This window comes from Hyaena hyaena, unplaced genomic scaffold (assembly GCF_003009895.1).
Source record: "Hyaena hyaena isolate Hyena2069 unplaced genomic scaffold, ASM300989v1 scaffold_15, whole genome shotgun sequence".
NCBI lineage: Eukaryota > Metazoa > Chordata > Mammalia > Carnivora > Hyaenidae > Hyaena > Hyaena hyaena.
Window position 1 is genome coordinate 5,006,838 of NW_024080647.1, and position 24,164 is coordinate 5,031,001.

Genomic DNA, 24,164 nt, shown 5'->3' on the forward strand with positions numbered 1-24,164 from the left:
TTTTTTTTTTTTTTTTTTTTTTTTTTTCTTAAGGAGTTCTAACTAAGGTTTCAGGTCTTACATTTAGATCTTTAGTCTGTTTTGAGTCTATTTTGTATATGGTACAAGAAAGTAGAATTCCCTTCCCCCCTTTTTAATGTTAAAAAAAAAAAAAAAAGGACCAACCATATAGTTTGTCTTTTACTGCTATCTTTGGAAATCATTTTTTAAAAATAAGCTTTAAGGTATGGGACTCCTAGGTGGCTCAGTCAGTTGGGCGTCTGACTGTTGATTTCAGCTCTGGTCATGATCTTGTGGTTCATGGGATCAAGCCCCACATTGGGCTGTATACTGACAGCATAGAGCCTGCTTTGGATTCTCTCTCTCCCTCTCTCTCTCCACTTAAACTTGCTCTCTCTCTCAAAATAAATAAAAATGAAAAAATTTAATAAAAATATGCTTAAGGTATAACTTTTTTTTTTCCATGTTTATTTTTGAAAGAGAGAGAGAAAGGCTCAGAAAGAGAGATAGGAGGTCTGAAGCGGGCTCTGTGCTGACAGCAGAGAGCCTGATGTGGGGGTTGAACACACAAACTGTGAAATTATGACCTGATCCAAAGTTGGATGCTTCACCAACTGAGCCACTCAGGCACCCCTGTTAATGTATAACTTAATGTTTACCTTGGATGTTCTGTTTGACCTAGTTCTTGAGCTATGTTTTCATATGTTATCTGCTAGTAACTAAAAATAATTCATTTAATAATATCTTTGTGAAATGGAAATACTAACTAGCCTGTATTAACACTGATGGATTGAAATGAAATAATACTAGCTTCTTTCTAGCTGAATTCTAAGCATTCTTATGGTTAATCAGGATTCTAGTTACATGTACTATTTTGTGTAAATATTTGGTTATGTCATTGAAAATCTGTTTTCTGTTAACCAAGACCATCATAATTGTTAGTCAGTAATTATATACAAGAAATGAAAGGAAATAGAACAAGATCCCCAATTTCAAAGGCTTATAATCAAATTAAATATTAAAGTACATATCAATATAATCTGTTGCATGCTGAGTGGCAGATGTATACACAGTATACCCAGGTGTGCTCCAAGTGTTAGTGATGAATTGGTTATAAAAGATTTCTCAGTGGACATAGGTTGTGAGTCAGGCCTTAAATAAGACAGAAGAGTTAAGAGGCCAGTCTAGTGTAAGGACCAACATTGGATCTCCTTGTATTTATGCAGCAACTTTTTTGTTTTAATTAATTTTTTTTTTCTTTTTTCTTTCCACACCCAGCTCAGAGCCCAAAGCAGAGCTTGAACTCACAATCCTGAGGTCAAGACCTGAGATGAGATCAAGAGTTGGGTGCTTAACTGACTAAGCTTTACTGTTAGGTGGCCCTGTAGTAGCCCTGTAGTAACATAAATACAAGAATTTAATTAGGGAGTTTATATTGAAGAGACTCAAATGACAAGCTAAAGAGTTTGTAATTGGGAAGTAGAAAAATACTTTTGTGCAGTGGGTGGTGATAAAGAAATAGGATTTTAAAAATTCAATTGTTCAGTTAATTTGATTTCTTAAATGAGAGGTGCCATATAAAAGTAGTTATTATTCATCTTTCATAATTATAGATTAGACCATGCTCATGTTCCATGCATAGATTAGAAAAAATTGGTATCTTAAATATAAGGTTTTTTTCCCCACATTTGTGGGAGTTAAAGCGATTCTTCTGGCCTATAAGCAGGTGTTAAAAACATCCTTTTCCCAGCTGAATATGATTTTTTACTTTCTGCATATTTCTAACCTGGGAAATACTGTATGTTTTTTCTAATACATACATGCAAGTAAACACAGATACTGAGGGCTATCTGTGATTACTCCATCTAATGTTTCATGAGTTTAAGTGCAATGGAGAAAGCTAATGACACGCATTATAAAAATAACCTCCATCTGTTAGAGTAAACACATACAAAAACTATGAAGAGCAGTAGACAAGGTGGTAGCACAGTTTTCCAAATCTTATAAATGAAGCTATTATAGTAGTAATAATTTGTAAAAATGTAGGAGTTAGTCAAATGCTCAAAATTGCCTGGATAAGCTAAGACACATCTTTTTCCTGTCCTCAAAGAAATTTATAACATAAGGGAAGAAAGAATAGCTTGACCGTTTCTCATACCTAGACACATACTCGCACCAGTCAAGATAAGACAATCTAGGGGTGCCTAGGTGACTCAGTTGGTTAGGCGTCCTACTTCAGCTCAGGTCATGATCTCACAGTTCATTGTTTAGAGCCCCATGTCCAGCTCTATGCTGACAGTTCAGAGCCTGGAGCCTGCTTTGGATTCTGTGTCTCCCTCTCCCTCTGCCCCTCCTGGATTTGTGCTCTGTTTCTCTTTGTCTCAATAATAACCATTAAAAAATTTAAGATAGGACTATCTAAATCATCTTTAGTTTTATTTCCCTTCTCTTTCTAATATTGTTTGAGGGACTTTGGCAAACAACGAAGATAATTGGAAGATACTGGATACAACTGCAAATAAGAAAAAAATGAGAGAAATATAAATTCAAAATGTTGTTCATGTAGGAAAGCCAGTAATTGCTGACCTTCTCATTACCCTGATTTTGTCTTTAACAGAATATACATTGTGAATGTATGTATTGTTCCCTGAATTCAGAGAAATGTATTTTATTGATTAGCTTTGTAGAAGCCTAAAGTCATTATATACTTCAAGTAATACAAAGAAAACATACTAAAAAGATAAACATAAACAGTTTACTTTAACTGTTTGAAGTAAATAGATTTTATTCTTGGATAAAATGGAATATGCCCATTTGTACAGTCAGCTCACAGGTTTGTCCCTGTCCCTGTACTCAGGAATTAAAGATGTCCATGAGAGCACATGTACCCCAATGTTCATAGCAGCACTCTCCACAATAGCTAAAACATGGAAAGAGCCTAAGTGTCCATCCACAGATGAATGGATCAAGAAGATGTGGTTTATCTATACCATGGAATACTACATGGCAATGAGAAACAATGAAATCTGGCCATGTGTAGCAACATGGATGGACCTTGAGGGTGTTATGCTGAGCGAAATAAGTCAGGCAGAGAAGGACAAATATCATATGTTTGCACGTATAGGAGGATTAGGAGGAACTTGACGGAGGAACAAGGGGGAGAAGAAGGGCGGAAATGGTGGGGGAAAGGGAGAGAGGCAAACCATGAGAGACTCTTGAATGCTGACAAAAACTGAGGACTGATGGATGTGGGGGGGAGGGGGGGATGGGCATGGAGGAGGGCACTTTGGGGATGAGCACTGAGTGTTATGTAGAAACTAATTTGACAATAAACTATTTGTAAAAAAAAATAAAATAAAAAAAATAAAGATGTCCATGAGAAGCTTACAGTATAGACATTTTGCTTTTTTTTTTTTTAATACATGTAACAACCAAGCAATTGTCCTAATTCTCTTTTTCCTTACAATTTCAAGGAAAATATTGACTGAAAGTAAAACATGAGCTTGTGTCTTATATGTGATTGGTGATAACAGAATTTTTTGTTGTTGTTAAAGATTACCTGTTTTATGAAAAATAGCATCAGAATTAACTCATTTTAGACATTTGTCTTGGGCTTAGTCCTGAATTGTATCACCAGATACTGGATTGTAATCTGGTAGGGATTAATTCTATTTAAGATTTTTTGTTTTTGGTTTTGGTTCTCAGCTCTATTTTTATTTTGGAGTTGTGCAAATGATCTACTTCATGACTCTGTCACCATATACTCAATTTGCAATGAAAAGTAAACCAAGAGTTGAATTTTACAAAGCTTTAATCTAGAACTGCTTAGTACCACTAGGGTTTTGGAAAGTCCTTTAGAGAAGTAGTCTTTGTCAGTCGGTAACTTTTTTGGATTGTGTTGTTGCCCTCAGTGCTTGATAAATGGTGGGGATGGAGGAGGGGGATGGTAAGTAGCTTCATTTCTGACAGGTTCTGTCCAAAGCTAAAGGAAGAGCTTTTAACTGTCTTCATTTTATTTAACTAGGCTTAACCCACCCTTTCTGTCTGTTAGCCAATTACGAAAAGGGGAGCAAATAGCCTTCTTTTGGGTCATATGTACAGAAGACAACATTTTCTATTAAAGACTTGTGTGTTCCCTTAGCTGCCATGGTCTGCAGCCTACTGAGCTAATGTTACCAGATAAATAACTAGTCCAGATGGCTAAACTGTTGGAGGATATAAAACCAAAACCCATTTCAGGAAGCATTCCACTTTGTACATTTTTGGATAGGATCCATTCTAATTAGTGGTAACTTTCTGGATTTGTTTTAAAATTTAATTTGTAACTGTATGTTTTCTTGATTTTTACCTAGGTTACAAAATACTCTCCTGTGCTTGAGATCCACAGACTACGTGTCCTACGAGAACAAATCAATGGTTTTTCATCTCCTGGAAGTACATTAGAAACATAAATATGGTGCCAAAAGATATCCTTACCTTTCTCTGACTACAGTTTATTTGGACATACTTTTGTACTGAAGAGAGGTATACAGACTGAGGCTACTCATTGTGCAAAGACTCTGTCGTGTAGGATCATGGACCATCCTAGTAGGGAGAAGGATGAAAGACAACGGACAACTAAACCCATGGCACAAAGGAGTGCACACTGTTCCCGACCATCTGGCTCCTCAACATCCTCTGGGGTTCTTATGGTGGGACCCAACTTCAGGGTTGGCAAGAAGATAGGGTGTGGGAACTTCGGAGAGCTCAGATTAGGTAAGGACTTGTTTATATCAGTGGCTTCCACAACCACCAACAGCTATAATTAGCTTTTGTATGTTTCAAGACAAGAAGTTTATGATTTTATGAGAAATTCTTCTAAGGAGGACCTGTTCGTATAAACAATAAAAATTTGTGAAGGGGACTAGAGTCATTATCAGTTATAATTGTATCCAAGGTTCATCTTTGTTTGTGTGTGATAGGCTCTTAAATTTACCACCAGTTCTGAGCTTTTATGGTGTAGGGAGATGTGCATAGAGATATCAGTAAAAATAAAAATTCTGATTTAGTTGTTCTGAGAGGTGGAGCCCTAATTCTGTTTAACAAATTTCCAGGTGACCTAGATATCATTGGTCTTTGAGCCACACTCTGAGAAGGGAGTAAGGCCTTGTTTTAATTTAGACTTGACTCCTGATAAGGGAAGAGTAGATCCGTACTCAGTAATACGCAAACTCAGTCTGTAAAGAAATACATCCTGTTCAGAGAGGCTTTCCAACTGATTCTATGTTTGCATTTCTTCCTGGAAATTCCGACATCCAAATTGAGCTAGAACTCCAGGGAGAAATTATGCAATTTTTTTTCCCAGCCAAGGAAATGGATTTTTTAATTTCAAATATGAATTTATGAGTGAGATGATGAAAAATAACAGAATAAAAGCAAAAATTGGGAAGAAGATACAGTAGGTATGTATAAACTTTTTTATGGCTCGCCCTGAGTGAATTGGTAAGAGAAAATGAAAGATATAAATACATGAAGTTGGACATCATTGTGGAGAATGTGAAGAGGTCCTCTTTTAGGCTAAACTATTAGCTTTTTCTCTATAGCCATTTTGGCTATGGATTATTAGGAAGACCCCCTGTAAGAAACTGTGGCCCTTCAGGGAACAGAAGTGTAGGAGCGTAAGATAATTATTGTTTGTTAACTCCACTACTTCTAATCTGCAAAAGAAGAAGGAAAAAACATCTTGTCTGTAATCCCCCATAGAGAGAGTCAGGGAAGCATCACTACACTAGCCAGAGATCACTGGGTGCAGAATTGAATTTAAGGATGCGGAGAGTAAATTTATTTTTACCAGTAGAAGGCCAGCAGCCTGGAATTTTAAGACCTGACTAGTGTAATGGAAGGCTCTTTATATTTAGTGATGGTCGGGTTAGCAAAGCCAGCAGATGCTACTGAGAACAGGAGTAAGATGTGTAATTTCACACTGTTTGAGTTCCTAGCAACTACTGAGTTGTTTTAGAACCTAGTTTCTTGAATATTCATTTATGTAATGGATTGACTTTGCTCTAACACCACAGTAGTAACTTGGAATTAAATAGATTATGATATAAACATCCACAGAATTACTACTGAAAGGCAGTAATTCTGAAAGGCATATGAATTCTTGCATTCTCAAAACATCACAAAATTGTTTAATTTCTCTAAAGGTGAAGAAAAGCTGTAGTCACTGAAAACTGGAAATCTGTCTTATTTAATTACTAAAGTTTGGATTTGTGTTATACGATCTTTAAGTTTACATGGGATTAGAAAATCTATCTGAGTCTATTTTGAATCTATCTTACTGAGTTAAAAGGACAAATTTGTAGTCCATGTGTATTTTAGAGTAGTAGAGTGTTCTGTTTTATTTCCTCACACGAATTGAGGATAATTTTGATAGTTCTCATTTTGGCTTGCCTTGTAGTCAGTGAAAAGGCTTGTCTTTCTTTTAAAGTAGTTTTAGTCTTGTGTGCTTATCAGGTTTTCATTAGCTCTGGGACCATATTGTCATGACCATTGTATGTAGGAATATTTTAATCAACAGAAATGAGAAAAGACTCTTGTAGAATCATTTGACATCTTCCTAACAGGGTGGGTATGCTAGGTACGCCATTCCTTTACACTTTGGCTGTGACATTAGTAAGGAGGAGGTTGTGTGGACAACAGAAGATGTAAACTAGGAAATTTCAAACTCAAGGCAGGTAAAGATGGGCCTTCACCAAGGCTACCACCTACAAGGCCATGTTTTCTTCTCCAAATTCATTTCTTTGTCTAGCTGCACTGTCTCTCCGCCAAATCCATTTCTGCTTGAGAGCTTTTCACTTAGAGTTCCTTCTACTACAGAATTCTTCCCCCAAATTTTGCTTGGGAGGTTGCTTCTTATCCTTCAGGCTTCAACTTTTGTTACCTTCTCAGAGAAACCTTCAGCAATTTCTCCCCGACCTCCACTTAAAATGTCATATTTCTCCCCTAGCTGTGTTCTGTCCCATCAAACACTTTATTCATCACATGGATCACTACCTGAGATGATTTATTTGTGTTTACCTACTAATTGTCTCTCCTTACTTGAATATAAGCCCCTTGTTGGGTGGGGTTCTTTCTGTATTAACTGTTGTTAATTTGTGGAATGGATGGATAGATAGCCAGATGAGTAAATAGGAAGAGAAAAAAACATGACCTTCTTCAGACTCCTGGTATATGGGGGTGATGGTAGGTAGTGGCCTTAGTACCACTGGATTTAGGTAGAGCTCTGGATCCTAGACAGAGGGAAAAAAACAATGTAATGATTATTACATTTTGGTTCTCTGCAAATCTGTTTCCAACCTATCATCTATTTAAAAAACATTTCTTGAATAATTACTGTCTTGCTAGACTTTGGGAAAGATAGAATAACAAAATTAGTTTCTGTCTTAAGAATCTCCATCTTATAGGGCGCCTGGATGGCTCAGTTGGTTGAGTGTCTAACTCTTGATTTTGGCTGAGATCATGATCTCAAGGTTTGTGAGTTTTAGCCCAGTGTCGGGCTCTGCACTGACGGGTGCAAAGCCTGCAAGCCTGCTGGTGCTTCTCTCTCTCTCCATCTTTCTCTCTGCCCCTTCCCTGCTCACTCTGTCTGTCTGTCTGTGTCTGTCTGTCTCTCAAAAATAAATAGAGGCACATGGGTGGTTCAGTAAGTTAAGTGTCCAACTTCAGCTCAGGTCATAATCTCATAGTTTGTGGGTTTGAATCCCACATGGGGCTCTGTGCAGACCACTCCAAGCCTGGAGCCTACTTCGGATTCTGTGTCTCCCTCTCTGCCCCTACCCCCCTTTCAAAAGTAAATAAACATTTAAAAAATAATTAAATAAATAAACTTAAAAAAACACTTCCAAAAAAAAATCTCAGTCTCACAGTTTAGTGGTAGAAAGAAAAACAAATAATACATTGTGTAAAAACTGTATTGGCAGAGATTAATGAAGGTTTCAGAGAAGAAGTATTATTTGAGATTAGGATAGGATTTCCACTGGTGGGCACAAGGAAGAAGGGCTCTCCAATAGTAGGATCACAAAATATTATCAGAGCAGCAACTAGTTGTACATGACTGGGTTACTGGATGTGAAGTAAAAGAAAAGCAGTAGGTACCATTAGGTAGGTTGAGACCAGATTGTGAAGTGTTTGGATGGTATTAAAGCATTTGGACTTTATCCTGTAGGCAGTGGAGTAGACTCATCAAGGGCTTTACAACAGAAGAGTGATCTGGTTTGTGTTCTACAAAGATAATTCAGGTAGTTGTAAGATTAGATCAGATAAGAAAGAGATTGACATCTTGTGGATTTTGCTCTAGTTGTAGTACTTGTCACATTGTATTATCATTCTCCATCTCTCTGCCTCAGGATAAGCTTGATGGTAGTACTTTGCTTCGTTAATCTTTATATTCCCAGTTCCTTTTTACTGTTTATGGCATATAATGTGTAGTTTAAGAAATGTTTAATGCGTACTTAAGAAATGTTTGTTTGGCTTTATAGTTTAAATCAGAAATGAGTGGAACTACCTTAGCTCTTAGTTATGAAAATAGCAGTGAGACTGAGACGAAGGGATGAATGAGGAAGAAGTTTCAGAAGTAGGCTATAGGCCAGATTTGACCAACCAGTTATTTGAGGGGAAGATTTTCAAGATGACGGAGTTTGCCAGTTTACTTGGAGAGACCAGGTAAAACCTTTTTTTTTTTTTAATTTTTAAAAAATTGAAATCCAAGTTAACATATAGTATAATAATAATTTCAGAAGTAGAATTTAGTGGTTAATCACTTACATATAACACCCAGTACTCATCACAAGTGCCCTCTTTAATGCCCATCACCCATTTAACCCATCTCACCACCCAGCAAGTGTCAGTTTGTTCTCTGTATTTAAAAGTCTCTTACAGTTTGTCTCTGTTTTTATCTTATTTTTGCTTCCCTTCCCCTATGTTCATTGTTTTTGTTTCTTAAATTTCACATGAGTGAAATCATATGATATTTGTCTTTCTCTGACAGATTTATTTCGATTAGCATAATACACTCTAGTTGTATCCGTGTTGTTGCCACTGGCAAAATTTCATTCTTATTGATCATTGAGTAATACTCCATTGTATGTATATACCACATCTTCTTTATCTGTTTGTCATTCGATGGACATTTGGACTCTTTACATAATCTGGCTATTGTTGATAGTTCTGCAATAAAGTGCATGTACCCCTTCAAATCAGCATTTTTGTATCCTTTGGATAAATACCTAGTAGTACAATTGCTGGATTGCAGGGTAGTTCCATTTTTAATTTTTTTATGAACCTCCATACTGTTTCCCAGTGTGGCTGTACCAGTTTGCATTCCTACCAGCAGTGCAAAAGTGTTCCCCTTTTCTGCATCCTCGCCAACATCTGTTGTTTCCTGAGTTAATTTTAGCCATTCTGACAGGTGTCAGGTGGTATCTCCTTGTGGTTTTGATTTGTATTTCCCTGATGATGAGCTATACTGAGCATCTTTTTGTGTGTTTGTTAGCTATCTGAATGTCTTCTTTAGGAAAGTGTCTGTTGATGTTTTTTGCCCATTTCTTCACTGGATTACTTGTTTTTTGGGTATTGAGTTTGAAAAGTTATTTATAGATTTTGGATACTGATCCTTTATGTGATATGTCACTTGCAAATATGTTCTCCCAATCTGTTGGTTGCCTTTTAGTTTTGCTGATTGTTTCCTTCATTGTGCAGAAGCTTTTTTTATCTTGATGAGGTCTCAATAGTTCAGTTTTACTTTTGTTTCCCTTGCCTCGGAGGTTAAACTGAAGAGAATTAATTATTGCCTTTGGTCTTTGATTTCTCTTTATGTATTTCTGAGAGGCCTCCTTTTTTCTCCCCTTAAAAAAATTAGGACATTTATTTTTGTGGTCAGGAAAAAAGCAAGAAAAAGTAAAAAATATGTTTTTTTATTTTTTAGAGAGAGCATGCAATTGGGAAAGAGTGGCAGAGGGAGAGAGAGAGAGTGAAAATTTTGACCGGGCTCCATGCTCAGTGCAGAGTCCAGTGTGGGGCTTGATCCCACAGCCTTGGGATCATTACTTGAGCCAAAAATCAAGAAGCAGATGCTCAACTGACTGAGGCAGCCAGGAACCCTGTAAAAAAAAAATATATATATATATATATATATATATTTCATATATATTAATGTTATATAACATATTTTATATATACATAAAATATATATATATGATATATATATAAAATGTTTACTTTTTAGATAGAGCGTGAGTTGGGAGGGGCAGAGGGAGACAGGAACACAGACTCTGAAGCCGACTCCAGGCCTCCAACTGGCACCACAGAGCCAGAAGCAGGGCTTGAACTCACGGAGCCATGAGATCATGACCTGAGCCAAAGTCAGACCCTCAACCGACTGAGTCACCCAAGCACCCCAATCTGAAGCAGGCTCCAGGCTCTGAGCTGTCAGCAGAGAACTCAGTGTGGGGCTTGAACCTACGAGCTGTGAGATCATGATCTGAACCAAAGTCAGACACTCAACCGAGCCATCCAGGCACCCCAAAAAAGTACTTTTTAAAGAGAAAATAACATGTCTGTTGCCAAAGTTGTTTTTTGATTTGTCTTGACAGGCTTTTCCAAAGATAACCACTAATTTTATTTAGTTATTTTTTTGGAATTTAAAAATGTGTATCAGGACATATTTTTATTTTTTTCCTATTTAATTTTTATTTTTTTAATTTTATTTCCTTAATGTTTTTTTATTTTTCTTTCATAGTTTATTGTCAAGTTGGATTCCATATAACACCCAGTGCTCATCCCAACAAGTTCCCTTCTCCATGCAGGACATATTTTAGAAATGTAGTCAGGGGGTGCCAGGGTGGCTAAGTCATTTAAGCATCCAACTTCGGCTCAGTTCATGATCTGTGGTTTGTGAGTTTAAGCCCTGCATCTAGCTCTGTGCTGATGGTTTGGAGCCTGGAGCCTGCTTTGGATTCTGTCTCCTTGGCTCTCTGTCCCTCCCCCGCATGCACTCTGTCTCTCTCAAAAATAAAGAAACATTAAAAAAAATTTTAGGAGCACCTGGGTGGTTCAGTCAGTTTAGCGTCCGGCTTCCGCTCAGGTCATGATCTCACGGTTTGTGGGTTTGAGCCCCGCGTCGGGCTCTGTGCTGACAGCTCAGAGCCTGGAGCCTGCTTCAGATTCTGTCTTCCTCTCTCTCTGACCCTCCCCTATTCACACTCTCTCTCTCTCTCTCTCTCTCAGAAATAAAACATTAAAAAACAATTTTTTAATAAAAAGTTAAAAATTTTTAAAAAGGGAAATGCAAACTGTACTATAAGCCTGGTTTTGTCACTTAATATAGCAGAAACTTATTTCAATTTAAATGTATAGGTCATTTTTAATATCTGTAGTTAATTCAGTAATATAGTCAGTCTTAATATATGTATAAATTGTGTCTGTTTTTTCATATAAATAATACTATACTGAAGATCCTTGTATATGCTTGGAATACATCCTCATAGTACAAACTTGGCTGATTATTTTCTTAGGATAAATCTCGAAAGTGTACACTCTGAGTCAAGGGATATGCATACTTGCAATTTTGTTACACATTATAAATTTGCCCCCTAAAAAGATGGTTTCTCTTTACTTTCTGCCTCTGTGTACATGTGTGTACCTAAATGGTTCTTTCTCTACTCTTTCAAAAACCTTGAACTAAATTATTGAAGATCTTTTCATCTATGGTAGACTGATAGGGGAAAATGATATCTTTTTAAATGTGTATACGTTCATATTAAAGTTAAACATTTTTTTTTGAAATGATGATTTTTAATTTTTATTTATTTTTCTTAAACTCTATTCCTAACATGGGGCTCCAACTCACACCCCCAAGATCAAGAGTCACACAACCCCAGGATCAGGATGCTCTACCACCTGAGCCAGCCACATGCCCCAAGTTAAACATGTTTACACATTGATTTATATTTCTTCTTTTAAGAGTTACTTCTTTGTAGCCTTTGTTTCTCAATGGAAAGATTATTTCTATGGAGTCTTACATGTGTACATTGATTGCCTCAGTAGATAGGGAATTTTGAAGATTCAAGAAAGGAAGATTGATGAAGAATGATTGTGAATAAAAGTTAGGAGGACATGATGGAGTGGAAACAAGTTGTTTTTTATTAATTGAGAAACATGGAGGCTATTTTGAGGACTTTTTTTTTTTTAAGTTTTGAGTATTCTGCTGAATCCGGCCTAGAAAAACTCATGTAAACATTAAGATGTAAATGATTCTCTTCTTCCAGAATTAAGAAAATGTCTACATTTAATGTAGTCTGCTAATAATGGCTTGTTTTCTTTAGTTGCAAGAATAAGTAGATGATATTTCTTTTGCATCCTAATAGGAATGTACCTATGTTTATGGGAGACCCCTGAGACTATACACTCTTGCATATAATTTTAATAATCTTCATGTTATCCTTGTGAAATAGGACTTTGTTAGAAAATCTTTTACTTGCAAATAAGAAAATGAAATCAGAAAGAATTGATTTTTTTTTGCCCTTTTTCATCTTTGATATCTGATGAAATCCGCTGAAGTACGTTAACACAGAAAGGTTTTTTTTTTTAAATGTTTTATTTATTTCTGAGAGAGAGACACCGTGAGCAAGGGAGGGTCAGAGAGAGAGGGAGACACAGAATTGGAAACAGCCTCCAGGCTCTGAGCTGGCAGTCAGCACAGAGCCCAGCGCGGGGCTCGAACCCACTAACCGTGAGATCATGACCTGAGCCGAAGTCGGACGCTTAACCGACTGAGCCACCCAGGCGCCTCAAGGGTGTTTCTGATTAAGGTAAATTGGGTAAGGGTAGCAGCTTGTCCGTTGACACATTCCTCCCTGGCCTCTAAAATAAGATACTTATTTCTGTGTCTAAAGTAGGGTGTATAGGACTTCTCTGCATATTGTTGTTTCCTTTCTTATCACTAATGAACTTACATTGGAATTTGTAACTTCAGCTTTTTACCATCCAGTTCTGTGTTTGGCAGTTGTGACCACTAACAGTTTACAGATGCATATTTTCTAAAGCATTTGGTTTATATTGTGTCCCACAAAGTCTCAGAGTCCTTATTTCATATGTGAGGGAATAAGAAAGGAAGTGAGGAGACAGAATTCTGTCTCCTTTATGTTAAGCTTTCAATGAGATTTTATTTAAAAGATACTATTCTGCTGCATTAAAATTTTTTGAAAATCATTCATCTGAAAGAACATAGGCCTGGGTGGCTCAGTCAGTTGAGGGACCACCGACTTCAGCTCAGGGCATAATCTCGCGGTTTCCGAGTTTGAGCCCCATTTCGGGCTCTGTGCTGACAGCTTGGAGCCTGGAGCCTGTTTCGGATTCTGTCTCTGTCTCTCTCTCTCTCTCCAACTTGTGCTCTGTCTCTCTCTCTCTCTCTCTCAAAAATAAATAAACATTTAAAAAAACACATAGGCTTAAGATAAAATTTAAGTGTTTATTCTCTAGATGAAAGTGAAGCCATTGTAAAATCAAATGTTACTTTTTAATTCATAGTTTCTAGTAAATATTATCATTTTGAACAAATAGAATACAGTCTGTACTAGCCAAAAATAAAGCCAAGCAATGAAACAGAAACACCGACGTAAGGTGCTTTTACAACATTTTTAAGGTTTCCTATGTATTTGCAAATTGTGTAGTCTTTGGATGGAACAGGCTAAAACAAGTTTAGAAGCCTTGTCATTAATCTCTTTCCCAAGTGGTTAAAAGTAAGAGTCCTGAAGTCGTATTGCCTTTCCAGGTTTTATTTTTTTTCTCTATAATATGAGAGTAGAAATAATACCTAATTTACAGATTTGTTGTGGAGATACATAGTGAGCATTTACTTTATATACATAATACAAATATTGTTGATTAAAAAATTTTTTTTAAGTTTATTTATTTATTTTGATAGAGACAGAGCACAGGTGAGGGAGGGACAGAGAGAGAGGGAGGGAGAGAATCCTAAGCAGGCTCTCACTGTCATCGCAGAGCCCAGCACAGGGATCGAACTTAGGAAACCGTGAGATCATGACCTGAGCCAAAACCAAGAGTCTGATGGTTAACTGACTGAGCGACCCAGGTGCCCCATAATACAAATATTGTTTAAATATGGTTTAAACTTTTGTTTTAATTTTTCCCAACTTTGAATGAAGAAGATTCTCAAAATTCTGCTAAAAAGTAAAAAAGAATAAGATGGTGATTATCCACAATATACTGTTACCTCAATTTACCAGTTAATATTTTGTCCCATTGGAGATATGTGTGTGAACGTTGGTGTGAGAGACAGAGAGAGAGAGAGAGAGTATGTGTGTGTGTGTGTATGTGTGTGTTTGAACCATTTAAAGGTAAGTTGTAAACCTGGCAAAATACCCTCTCCATAAGGGATATTTATGTTCCCACTTCACAGTTGTGTAACAGATTATATCCTTTGTTTTGCTTCCACAGTAGTTGTAGAAGGACTTAAAATTAAATTAAAATTATGATTCCAGGGGTACCTGAGTTGCTCAGTTGGTTAAATATCTGGCTCTTGGTTTCGACTCACATCATGATTTCTAGATTGGTGAGTATGAGCCCAAAGTAGGGCTCCTGCTGAAGGTGCAGAGCCTACTTGGGATAATCTCTCCCTCCTTCTCTCTGCCCCTCCTCCACGTGCTCTCTCTCTCTCTCTCAAAAATAAATAAGCATTAAAAACCATTAAAATTCTGATTCCAGAAATAATGTGTTTTAACTTTCTTGAAAAGCCACAAATAAGTATAAAATTCATGTTCATAGTAGTATCATAGTTTAAATTTCTTTTGGATTTATATCTTGTTGGTTTTAACTCCAGCAGTTTGTTAAAGCACTTTAACAGAGCTTGAGGAAGATTTTTTTTTCATCATAGTCCATCAAAAACTGGTAGGAATCAACCACTTTATTTATTTATAAGTTTTATTTATTTTTATTTTTTTTCATTGTCTAAGCTTATATTTAAATTTAGTTAATATACAGTTACAGTATTGGTTTCCCAAGTAGAATTCAGTGATTCATCGTTTATATATAATACCCAGTGTTCATCAAGCATGTGCCCTCCTTAGTACCCATCACCATTTAGCCCTTCAATCACACACTGACACACAGTCTGTATCACATTAATATGGTAATTTTAGAGTGTTACAGATATGATTCTTGAAGGATTATGCATAGGTATCTTGGATGGTGAAGCTGCCAGGATTGCTAAAACCCATCTAGAATTGTGTGAGTATGAAGCAAAGATGATTTGGGATTTATTATGAGGAGAGTTTGGAATCAATATTTACATGGAGGGAACTGCTTGAACTTCTACTTTTCCAAAAAGGCAAAGCTCTTATCAAAGGAAGTGGAATTTACTGTCAGCCATGGTGGACCCTCAAAGAGCAGATCATGGTAGGTTAATCCAGTTTTTTCCTGAGTTGGGGTTACTAGAGCAAGAGAATGCTATAGATACATTTTTTAAATTAAATTTTTAATTTATTTTTGAGAGAGTGTAAGCCAGAGAGGGGCAGAGAGGGGGGGACATAATCTGAAGTAGGCTCTATGCTGATGGCAATGAGCCCAGTGTGGGGTTTGAACTCACGAACTGTGAGATCAAGACCTGAGCTGAAGTTGGATGCTCAACCCGACTGAGCTACCCAGGTGCTCCTAGATACATATTTTTTATAATTTAATTTTTTTACTTTAATTTTAATTTATTTTTAATCTCTACACCCAGGGTGGGGCTTGAACTTACAGCTCTGAGATCAAGAGTCACATGCTCTACTGACAGCCAGCCAAGACCCTTTTACAATTTAATTTTTTTAATGTTTGTTTATTTTTGAGATAGAGTAGGAGAGGGGTGGGGGTAGAGGATCAGTGTGAGTCTTGAACACACCAACTGTGAGATCATGACCTGAGCTGAAGTCAGACGCTTAATGGACTGAGCCACCCAGGCGACTATAATTTAATTTTAATGAAAATAACCATATGGCATATGTAGTAAAGTCCTGATCTCTATAGGCAAACATTTCCACTCTTTTAACCATGTCCTCTAGATTCCTCCTTTTTTCTAAGTGTTACTAAATACTGTTTTTCATTTTTCTTGTATGCACCATCTCAGTCACTCCCCATGATTTCCCTATATACTTACATCATATATTTTGTTTAAATCATTTTTCTACACAGTCATTTCGTGGTCCGTTGGCTAAGATCAAGTATAGTATCTGTTCTTATTAGTTTAATATCTGATATATCCTCTTTCCGAGGACAATAAGTTAACATGGTTTTTTTGAGCAGGGAGATGGAATTGCTCCGTCATTCTGTGCATCAGCGTGGTATTACAGTACCTCCAAGAGTGCTGCACCCCCTCAGGGATTAAAATACACACACACAAACCATTTTTTTTTACATTTATAGTGTTATGGTTGTGAAAATATTGTTCACAACTGAGCTATGAGAGCACTTTTACGTACATCCCCATGTCCCTTCTGTCAAAATTAAAAATTACTGACACTTGGGGTGCCTGGGCGGCTCAGTCTTTTCTAATTAAAAGACATAATATCCTTCTGGGAATGGATCATGAGAGAAGAGGTCCAAATTATTATTAAACAAAAGTATCTGTATTTAATCTGAAAACAAAGTTAAGAAAACAATTCTATTTATAATACTATCAAAATAGAATAAATTTAACAAAATGAGTATAAAATTTATACTCTGAAAACTATAAAATGTCAAGAAATTAAAGACCTAAATACATGAAAAACATTCATATTTAGGGATCAAACTTAATATCGTTAAGTACTCCCCAAATTAATCTACACATTTAACATAATCCCTGTCAGAATTCTAGCTGGGCTTCCTTGTAGGAATTGACAGGCTGATCCTAAATTTCATATGTAGTTGCAAGGTGCCCAGAAGAGCCAAAATAGTATTGAAAAACAAGAATAAAGTTGAATGATTCATACTTGATTTGAAAACTTAATACAAAGCAACAGTGATCTAATGCCACTAGTACTGGCATTAGAATAGACATAATGGATTGAGAATCAGATATGAATCTGTGGTCCATTGCTTTTTGACCAATGTGTCAAGACCATTCAATGGGAAACTATATTTTTTCAACAAACTCTCTTAGGACAACTAGATTCTCACATACAAAGGATTTGATTTGAACCTGGACCTTACCATATTTAAAAATTAATCCAGAGTGGAATCAAAGAATTAAATGTAAGACACCAAACTATAAATCTCTTAAAAGATCAGGCTAAGTGTTCACATCCTCAGATTTGGCAATAGATTCCTAGTTAGGAACAAAAGCACAAACAACAAAAGAACAAATATTAATAACATTAGACTGTTTTAACTGATGATCGAATTCAAATCATTGACATTCCATGATTTGAATTCCATGACATTCTAGAATCATTTGCTTTACTTTGAACTCTGTTCATAGTTGTCTTTTTTTCACTTTCAATCTTTTACTGTTGAAAGGATCAAGTGAACTTTTCTTCTTGAGTAGCTATAATGTCTGATTGGTATTATAACCCTCTCCTTATCCATGGGTCTCCTTTGGCCTTCCAATTTTCCACATTTATATTGCAGAGGTCTTCACATAGTAAATAATCAAACTATTTTGCTTATTAGCAAATAATCCACCTGTTCTGAAAAAATACTTTATTAGAGATTCATAATGAAATTTTTTTAATTAAAAAAAATTTTTTTAAATATTTTTATTTCTAGGAGAGAGAGAGAGAGAGACAGCGTGAGCAGGAGAGGGTCAGAGAGAGAGGGAGATACAGACTCTGAAATACGCTCCAGGATCTGAGCTGGCAGTCAGCACAGAGCCCGACACGGGGCTCGAACCCACGAACCGCGAGATCATGACCTAAGCAAAAGTCGGACGCTTAACCGACTAAGCCACCCAGGCGCCCCTAAAAAAATTTTTTTTGATGTTTATTTTTTAGAGAGAAAGAGTGTAAGTGAGGGAGGGACAGAGAGAGGTATGAAGCAGGCTGTAGACTCTGAACTGTCAGTACAGATTCCGACCCAGAACTCCAACTCACGAACTGTGAGATCATGATGTGAGTCGAAGTCGGACGCTTAACTGACTGAACCGCCTAGGTGCCTCTTTAATGAAATATTTTTTAATAAAATATAATACATGGGATTTGCTTCTAAATAAGTTAGTTATTGAAATTGGGTGAGATTTTATGGAACTTTCTTATATTTTAATTCCTACTGGTGTTGTAATAATAGTTTTTGTACAATAAATAATAGTTTTAAAATAAATAAAAGTATTGCTACCCTGAAAAAAAGAAAAAGAAATTGGGTGAGTGAGGTTACATGGGGTAATCATTATATAACTTTAAAACTTTATATAATAAGTTTTAAAAATAATGAAAGTACTTCAGTATTTTTCTGCTGCAGAATATCATGCTTTCTGAAGTGATTCCTTGCAGTTTTTTTCTCACTGCTGTGTTATAGAAAGTTTTATGGATTTGCTTATTAAAGCAGAAGCCTCTGTAAGTACTTCATAGGCTCACCTTCTTGAAATGGGATATATGGGTCTTTCTTTCTCTGATCCCATTTATAAATACTGCCCCACCCTTTTACTTCACCCTACTAAGCCTCATTCCAGACTTTGAGCCATTAGAGAACCCTTCATTTTTCTTACTATCAAATTGATTATAATATTGTGTTTAATAGCTTAGGAAAGTCAATAAAGTTAGGCCAATCACTGACTCAAAATGAGATCATTGAAAGTGCTTTTCAGAAAGGTTGTTGTTTTTTTTTAACGTTTATTCACCTTTGAGAGACAGAGGGAGCACAAGCAGAGGAGGTGTAGAGAGAGGGAGACAGAATCTGAAGAAGGCTCCAGGCTCCAAATGGTCAGCACATGGTCACAAACCGTGAGATAATGACCTGGGCTGAGATCAAGAGTCAGATGCTTAGCCACCCAGAGACTCCCATCTTCTGCCCATTTCTTAACTGGGTTTTTTGTTTTTTGGGTGCTGAGTGTGATAAGCTCTTTATAGATTTTGGAGATTAAACTTTTATCAGATAAATCATTTGCAGATATCTTCTCCCATTCCATAGGTTGCGTTTTAGTTTTTTTGATTGTTTCCTTCACTGTGTAGAAGAATTTTATTTTGATGAAATTCCAGTAGCTTTTGTTTCCCTTGCTCCCGAGATACAGCTAGAAAGAATTTGCTATGACTCATGTCAGAGAGGTTACTGCCTGTGTTCTCCTCTAGGATTTTTATGGTTACAAGTCTCACATTTAGGTCTTTTATCCATTTTGAATTTATTTTTGTGTATGGTGAAAGAAAGTGGTCCAATTTCATTCTTCTGCATGTAGCTGTCCAGTTTTCCTAACACCATTTGTTGAAGAGACTATTTTTTCCCCCATTGGATATTCTATCCAGTTTTGTTGAAGATTAATTGACCATATAGATGTGGGTCTCCTTTTTGGGTTTTCTATTCTGTTTCTTTGATCTATGTGTCTATTTTTGTGCTAGTACCATACTGTTTTGATAACTACAGCTTTGTAATGTAACTTGAAATCTAGAATTGAGATGCCTCTGGTTTTGCTTTTCTTTTTCAAAGTTGTTTTGGCTATTAGGGATCTTTTGTGATTCCATACAAATTTTGGGATTGTTTGTTCTAGTTCTTTGAAAAACACTGGTGGTGTTTTGATAAGAATTACATTAAATGTTTAGATTGCTTTGGGAAGTATAGACATTTTACAATATTTATTCTTCCCATTCATGAGCATGGAATGTCTTTCCATTTCTTTGTGTCATCTTCCATTTTTTTTCATCAGTATTTTACACTTTTCAGAGTACAGATATTTTACCTCTTTGGTAAAACTCTACCTATTGAGCCAGCCAGGTACCCCCCAGGTTTTTATTGATGGCATTTGTTTTTTGACCATGACACCCTAAAAAATAAATATGTTGTGATCCATTACATACACAATTTAATGTGTGTATATATATCTGAAGCAAACACTTAATGAAATAATACCTTGCTAGGTATGGTGTATTGTATTTTTAATTTTACACTATTTAAAAAATTTTTTAATATTTTATTTGTTTCTGAGATAGAGAAAGAGACAGTGTAAGCAGGGGAGGGTCAGAGAGAGAGGGAGACACAGAATCTGAAACAGGCTCTAGGCTCTGAGCTGTCAGCACAGAGCCCCATGCGGGGCTCGAACCCACGAACTGTGAAATCATGACCTGAGCCAAAGTCAGACGCTTAACTGACTGAGCCACCCAGGTGCCCCCCCCCTTTTTTTTAAAAGTACATGTTGGTCAGGGTCCTTTGTATTTATTTTAATTTTTATTATTTGTATTTTTGAGAGAGAGACAGAGCATGAATGGGGTAGGGCAGAGAGAGAGGGAGACACAGAATCAGGCTCCAGGCTCCTAGCTCCGAGCCATCAGCACAGAGCCCGACATGGGGCGTGAACCCACGAACTGTGAGACCGTGAACCTGAGCCGAAGTCAGACACTTAACCGGCTAAGTCACCCAGGCACCCCTTGGACCCCATTGTATGTATTTATTCAACATTTCACTAATGGATCATGTCCTGCAGTTTAGAAGACATTTTAACATTGTCTAAAATAGGCATGTGAATGAATGAATGAATGAATGAATGAATGAATGAATAGACCTGTTTTCGCATATTAATAATAAACATGCTCTATAACATTACCAGTGTTGTTAAGCAAGATTTAATTTTTAGGTAATATACTACTAATATTGATAAATAATCCCTTCAAAAAAAACACAAGGAGAAATTACTCTTGCTGTTAACTGCTAACCATTTGGAAACATTTCTGTACAGTGTATTAATTCTCTAGTAGAATTAAGTAAAAATGAAAAAGATTTGTGGCTTTTTTTTTAAAGCTGTAGTTCTATCTGTTATCTTCTTACCCCTAATCATACTGCCTACTTAAAAAGATGTTCTCTGGGTAGTAGAGGTGCTAGGCCAGCCTGTCCTCTTTGACCTAAATAGACATGGTGACCAGTGAGAGTTACATAAAAGCGGTCTCTTGTTTTAACACAAAACACTTCAAGTTCATTTGGCTGGATTTTTTTTTTTTTTTTACAAGTTCTAGGTAGTAATTTATAAATGTACTACTTTCACTTTAGGGCAAGAAAATGTGACAGCTGGAGATCTAACTAAACTGGGAACCCAAGGCTGTATGTTCCTTTATCAGTGTGACTCTGAGAACTGAGACCTGCTGGTTCTTTGAAATAATGCTGTGTCTGATGAAGCTTACGGTAAATGTTGTCTCTGTAGGTGACTTACTAAAATAGGAAGTCTTCATGCAGTGGGTTTTATGGGCAGCATCACATCCTTGCTGCTGCTTCAAAAGGGCCGAGTTTAGATGCAAAGCTCCAAAAACTACTGTGTAATGCAGTTTCATTTCCATTAACAATAAAAGAACTCATAGCCAGGAAGTGAGCGTGGGAAGCATTGTGGGTTTTGTGCAACAGATACTAAAAGCTTTGAGTGCTTGGGATTGTGCCATCTCATCGATGGCATTTTGCTGTCCATTAAACTACCTGCCTTTCTCACAGTTATTGATATGTTTTAAATATATTTATTTAAGAAATCTATTTTAGCTGAAGCAGCCGTTCATTTTAAATGGGCAGCATTTTAACCCTCTATCTTTGTAATTAAATTCTTCCAGAGCAAAATTTTTGAGTAAGTATATCACTGAGAAGGATAGTGGCTGAGTGATTGTCTAGCCTTCTACATGGCTGCATTTTGTGCTGGCCTGTTCAGTCTTCATGATGCCTTCTGGCAAAGGAATTCATTTGAGTGATGCACAGCACAAGAGAATTATCTCCCCACCTCCAGTGCCTCTTAAGAATAAGGATAATTGCTTTGTAAGAGGGTGACATGTGTTCAGTTCTTTTGGTGTCCCCAGAGAAAGTAAGCAAGCCGGCATTTTGTGATAGAACAGGCATCATATTTGATGTTAACGTAGGCTGCCTTATTCCTTGTGTTTCTGTGATTATATTTTAAAAATTCTTCTAAGTCTATTCATTTATTTTGAGAATGAGAGAGAGAGAGAAAGAGTGTGAGAACACAAGTGGGGGAGGGAAGGAGGAAGGGAGAGAGAGAGAAAGAATTCTAAACAAGCTTCCTGCTATTAGTGTAGAGCCGGACCCGGGGCTGGAACTCACAAACTGGGAGATCATGACCTGAGCCATAATCAAGAGTCAAACACTTAGCCAGCTGAGCCAACCAGGGTTCCCTATTTTTTATATAGATACGAATGTTGAAGCTGAGAGACATTTCATAATTATCTGTTACTTTCAGGTTTAGTGGGAACTTGGAGGGAGGCATCATAACGGTAGAGTGGAAGAGTGCCTCGTCTCTTGGTTCTTTCTATTCTCCACTAATGCAGATATTTTTTACTATTCTCTTTTCCTTCTCCTTCACGTTTACAGGTAATCTAAAGGTTATTAGTTTTGTATCATTGAAATGCCTTGATTATAAATCGTATTTTTCAAGTTATTTTCTTCCAGGAGTTATTGGCTCATAATAAAAAGTAGGTAAAAATTAGATTTATCTAGCACCTTGCAGTTTAGAAAGAACTTTCACATATTCTAACTCATATAATTCTCATAATTATACTATGTGTGGTAGATTTTATTCTTTAAATGTATCAAAGCTTCCCCTTCATCTTCTTTCTTGGTATTCTCTTTTTATTTTATACTTTGGGGCCAGATTAATATTTTTAAAATACAGCTTTCACCATTATGCTTTTACTAATGGGACAAGACCTTTGTTGGTTTCAAAGCAAGCTGAATAAGAAAATCAAAACTCCTATATTTGCATTTAAGATTATCCATATCTGATTATAAATTAGGCTCCTTTTTTTTTATTATCCTAGAGCTTTCTCAGAACCTTCTGCATGTTAAGTTAGTTTGTTTCACTGCAGCAAGCATCTGTTACCTATTATATATCAGTTACTATATATGTTGCCGGGGTTAAAAAGTTGAGTTGAACGTTCTTCTTGACCTCCTTAAGGCATAAATACACACACAAACGCACGCACACACAAAGTGAGAGAGAAGAGGAAAACAGGTGAGAAATGTTAACAAAATTTTGGAAGCTGGAAAGCAGATAGTTAAGTGGTAATTGACTTAGTAGTCCAGAGAAAGTTGATGATTGAAAGGGGGGGGGGGTTGTAACATAAATTACACTAGTTAAGCTACAGAATTGGAGACACTAGGAGCTCAGAAAGTAGGGATGCAGGAGGAGTAAAAATGGAGCTTAGTTGCAAGTCTATATATGAAGCAGTGGGATGGCTAAGTCATCCCCCTCCCTGGCATCCCCTGCCAGATATCTTGTCCCGCCTTCACAGGAGATGGAAGGTTCACACCGTAGAAAGTGAAATATGCCGTGAAACCTGGGCTGCCCAATGGGGAAAATGAGAAAAAGAAAAAGCTTACTCAAGTGATTGGTGAGACCTCCTCCCATGGACTCTGGAAGAAGCACATGGAAGAAGTGCCTGGGATTTCTTTAAACTCTTACATTTTTTTCTTCAAAAGGAAATCTGTGCAATTTCTATAATATAAAAAGTTTGTTTTACTATAGAAAAGATTTTTCCCAAATCTTCGAAGGAAAGTGAGGATCTAGGAAAAGTGTGTCTTATTTGTGTAGCTTATGCCCTGGCATATCTCTGTGTATGCTTAGTTGTGCATACCCCAGGGTGAGAAGCTGGCATTCAGAGTGATTCACACTCCGTCCCTATTGGATCTTTCTGACTTTACTTCTCACTATTTTTCTCCATTTACTTTGTGCTCCATTCATATTGGTCCACATGCAGTACATCAGATTCTGTGCATTTCCTATCATGTTTCCGCCTCACTGTTCAAATTAGTATCTTTTATATACTATGAAATATTCTTTATTCTCTTCTCTGTCCTTCCAAGATTCACCGTGAGTGCCACTTGTGGCCAGATGCTTTGCACTCCCTTATCCAGGCTCCTCTACTGACTTGATACTACTCTTTTAACTCTCATCACATTATATGATTAATTCAGTAAACTTGTGTGCCACCTGTGCAAGGCCCTGTGTACGGAGCTAGAATACAGTG

General features: G+C 36.7%; 1 protein-coding gene and 1 non-coding gene across 14 annotated transcripts in view; both read left to right on the forward strand.

The window, feature by feature from the left end:
* CSNK1G1 (casein kinase 1 gamma 1) overlaps positions 1-24,164 on the forward strand; it is a 188,168-nt gene that overhangs the window by 74,882 nt on the left and 89,122 nt on the right. For all 13 annotated transcript variants that reach the window (XR_005525838.1, XR_005525841.1, XR_005525840.1 and 10 more), the window contains exon 2: positions 4,353-4,755. Coding sequence is in view for 10 of the 13 variants with exons in the window: in XM_039219050.1 (XP_039074981.1) it covers positions 4,575-4,755 (181 nt within the window). In the remaining 3 variants the exon portion in view is untranslated. The remainder of the gene's footprint in view (positions 1-4,352; positions 4,756-24,164) is intronic.
* Positions 16,227-16,410, forward strand: LOC120222576. Its single transcript, XR_005526081.1, has one exon. It is a non-coding gene; the product is annotated as a U2 spliceosomal RNA (small nuclear RNA).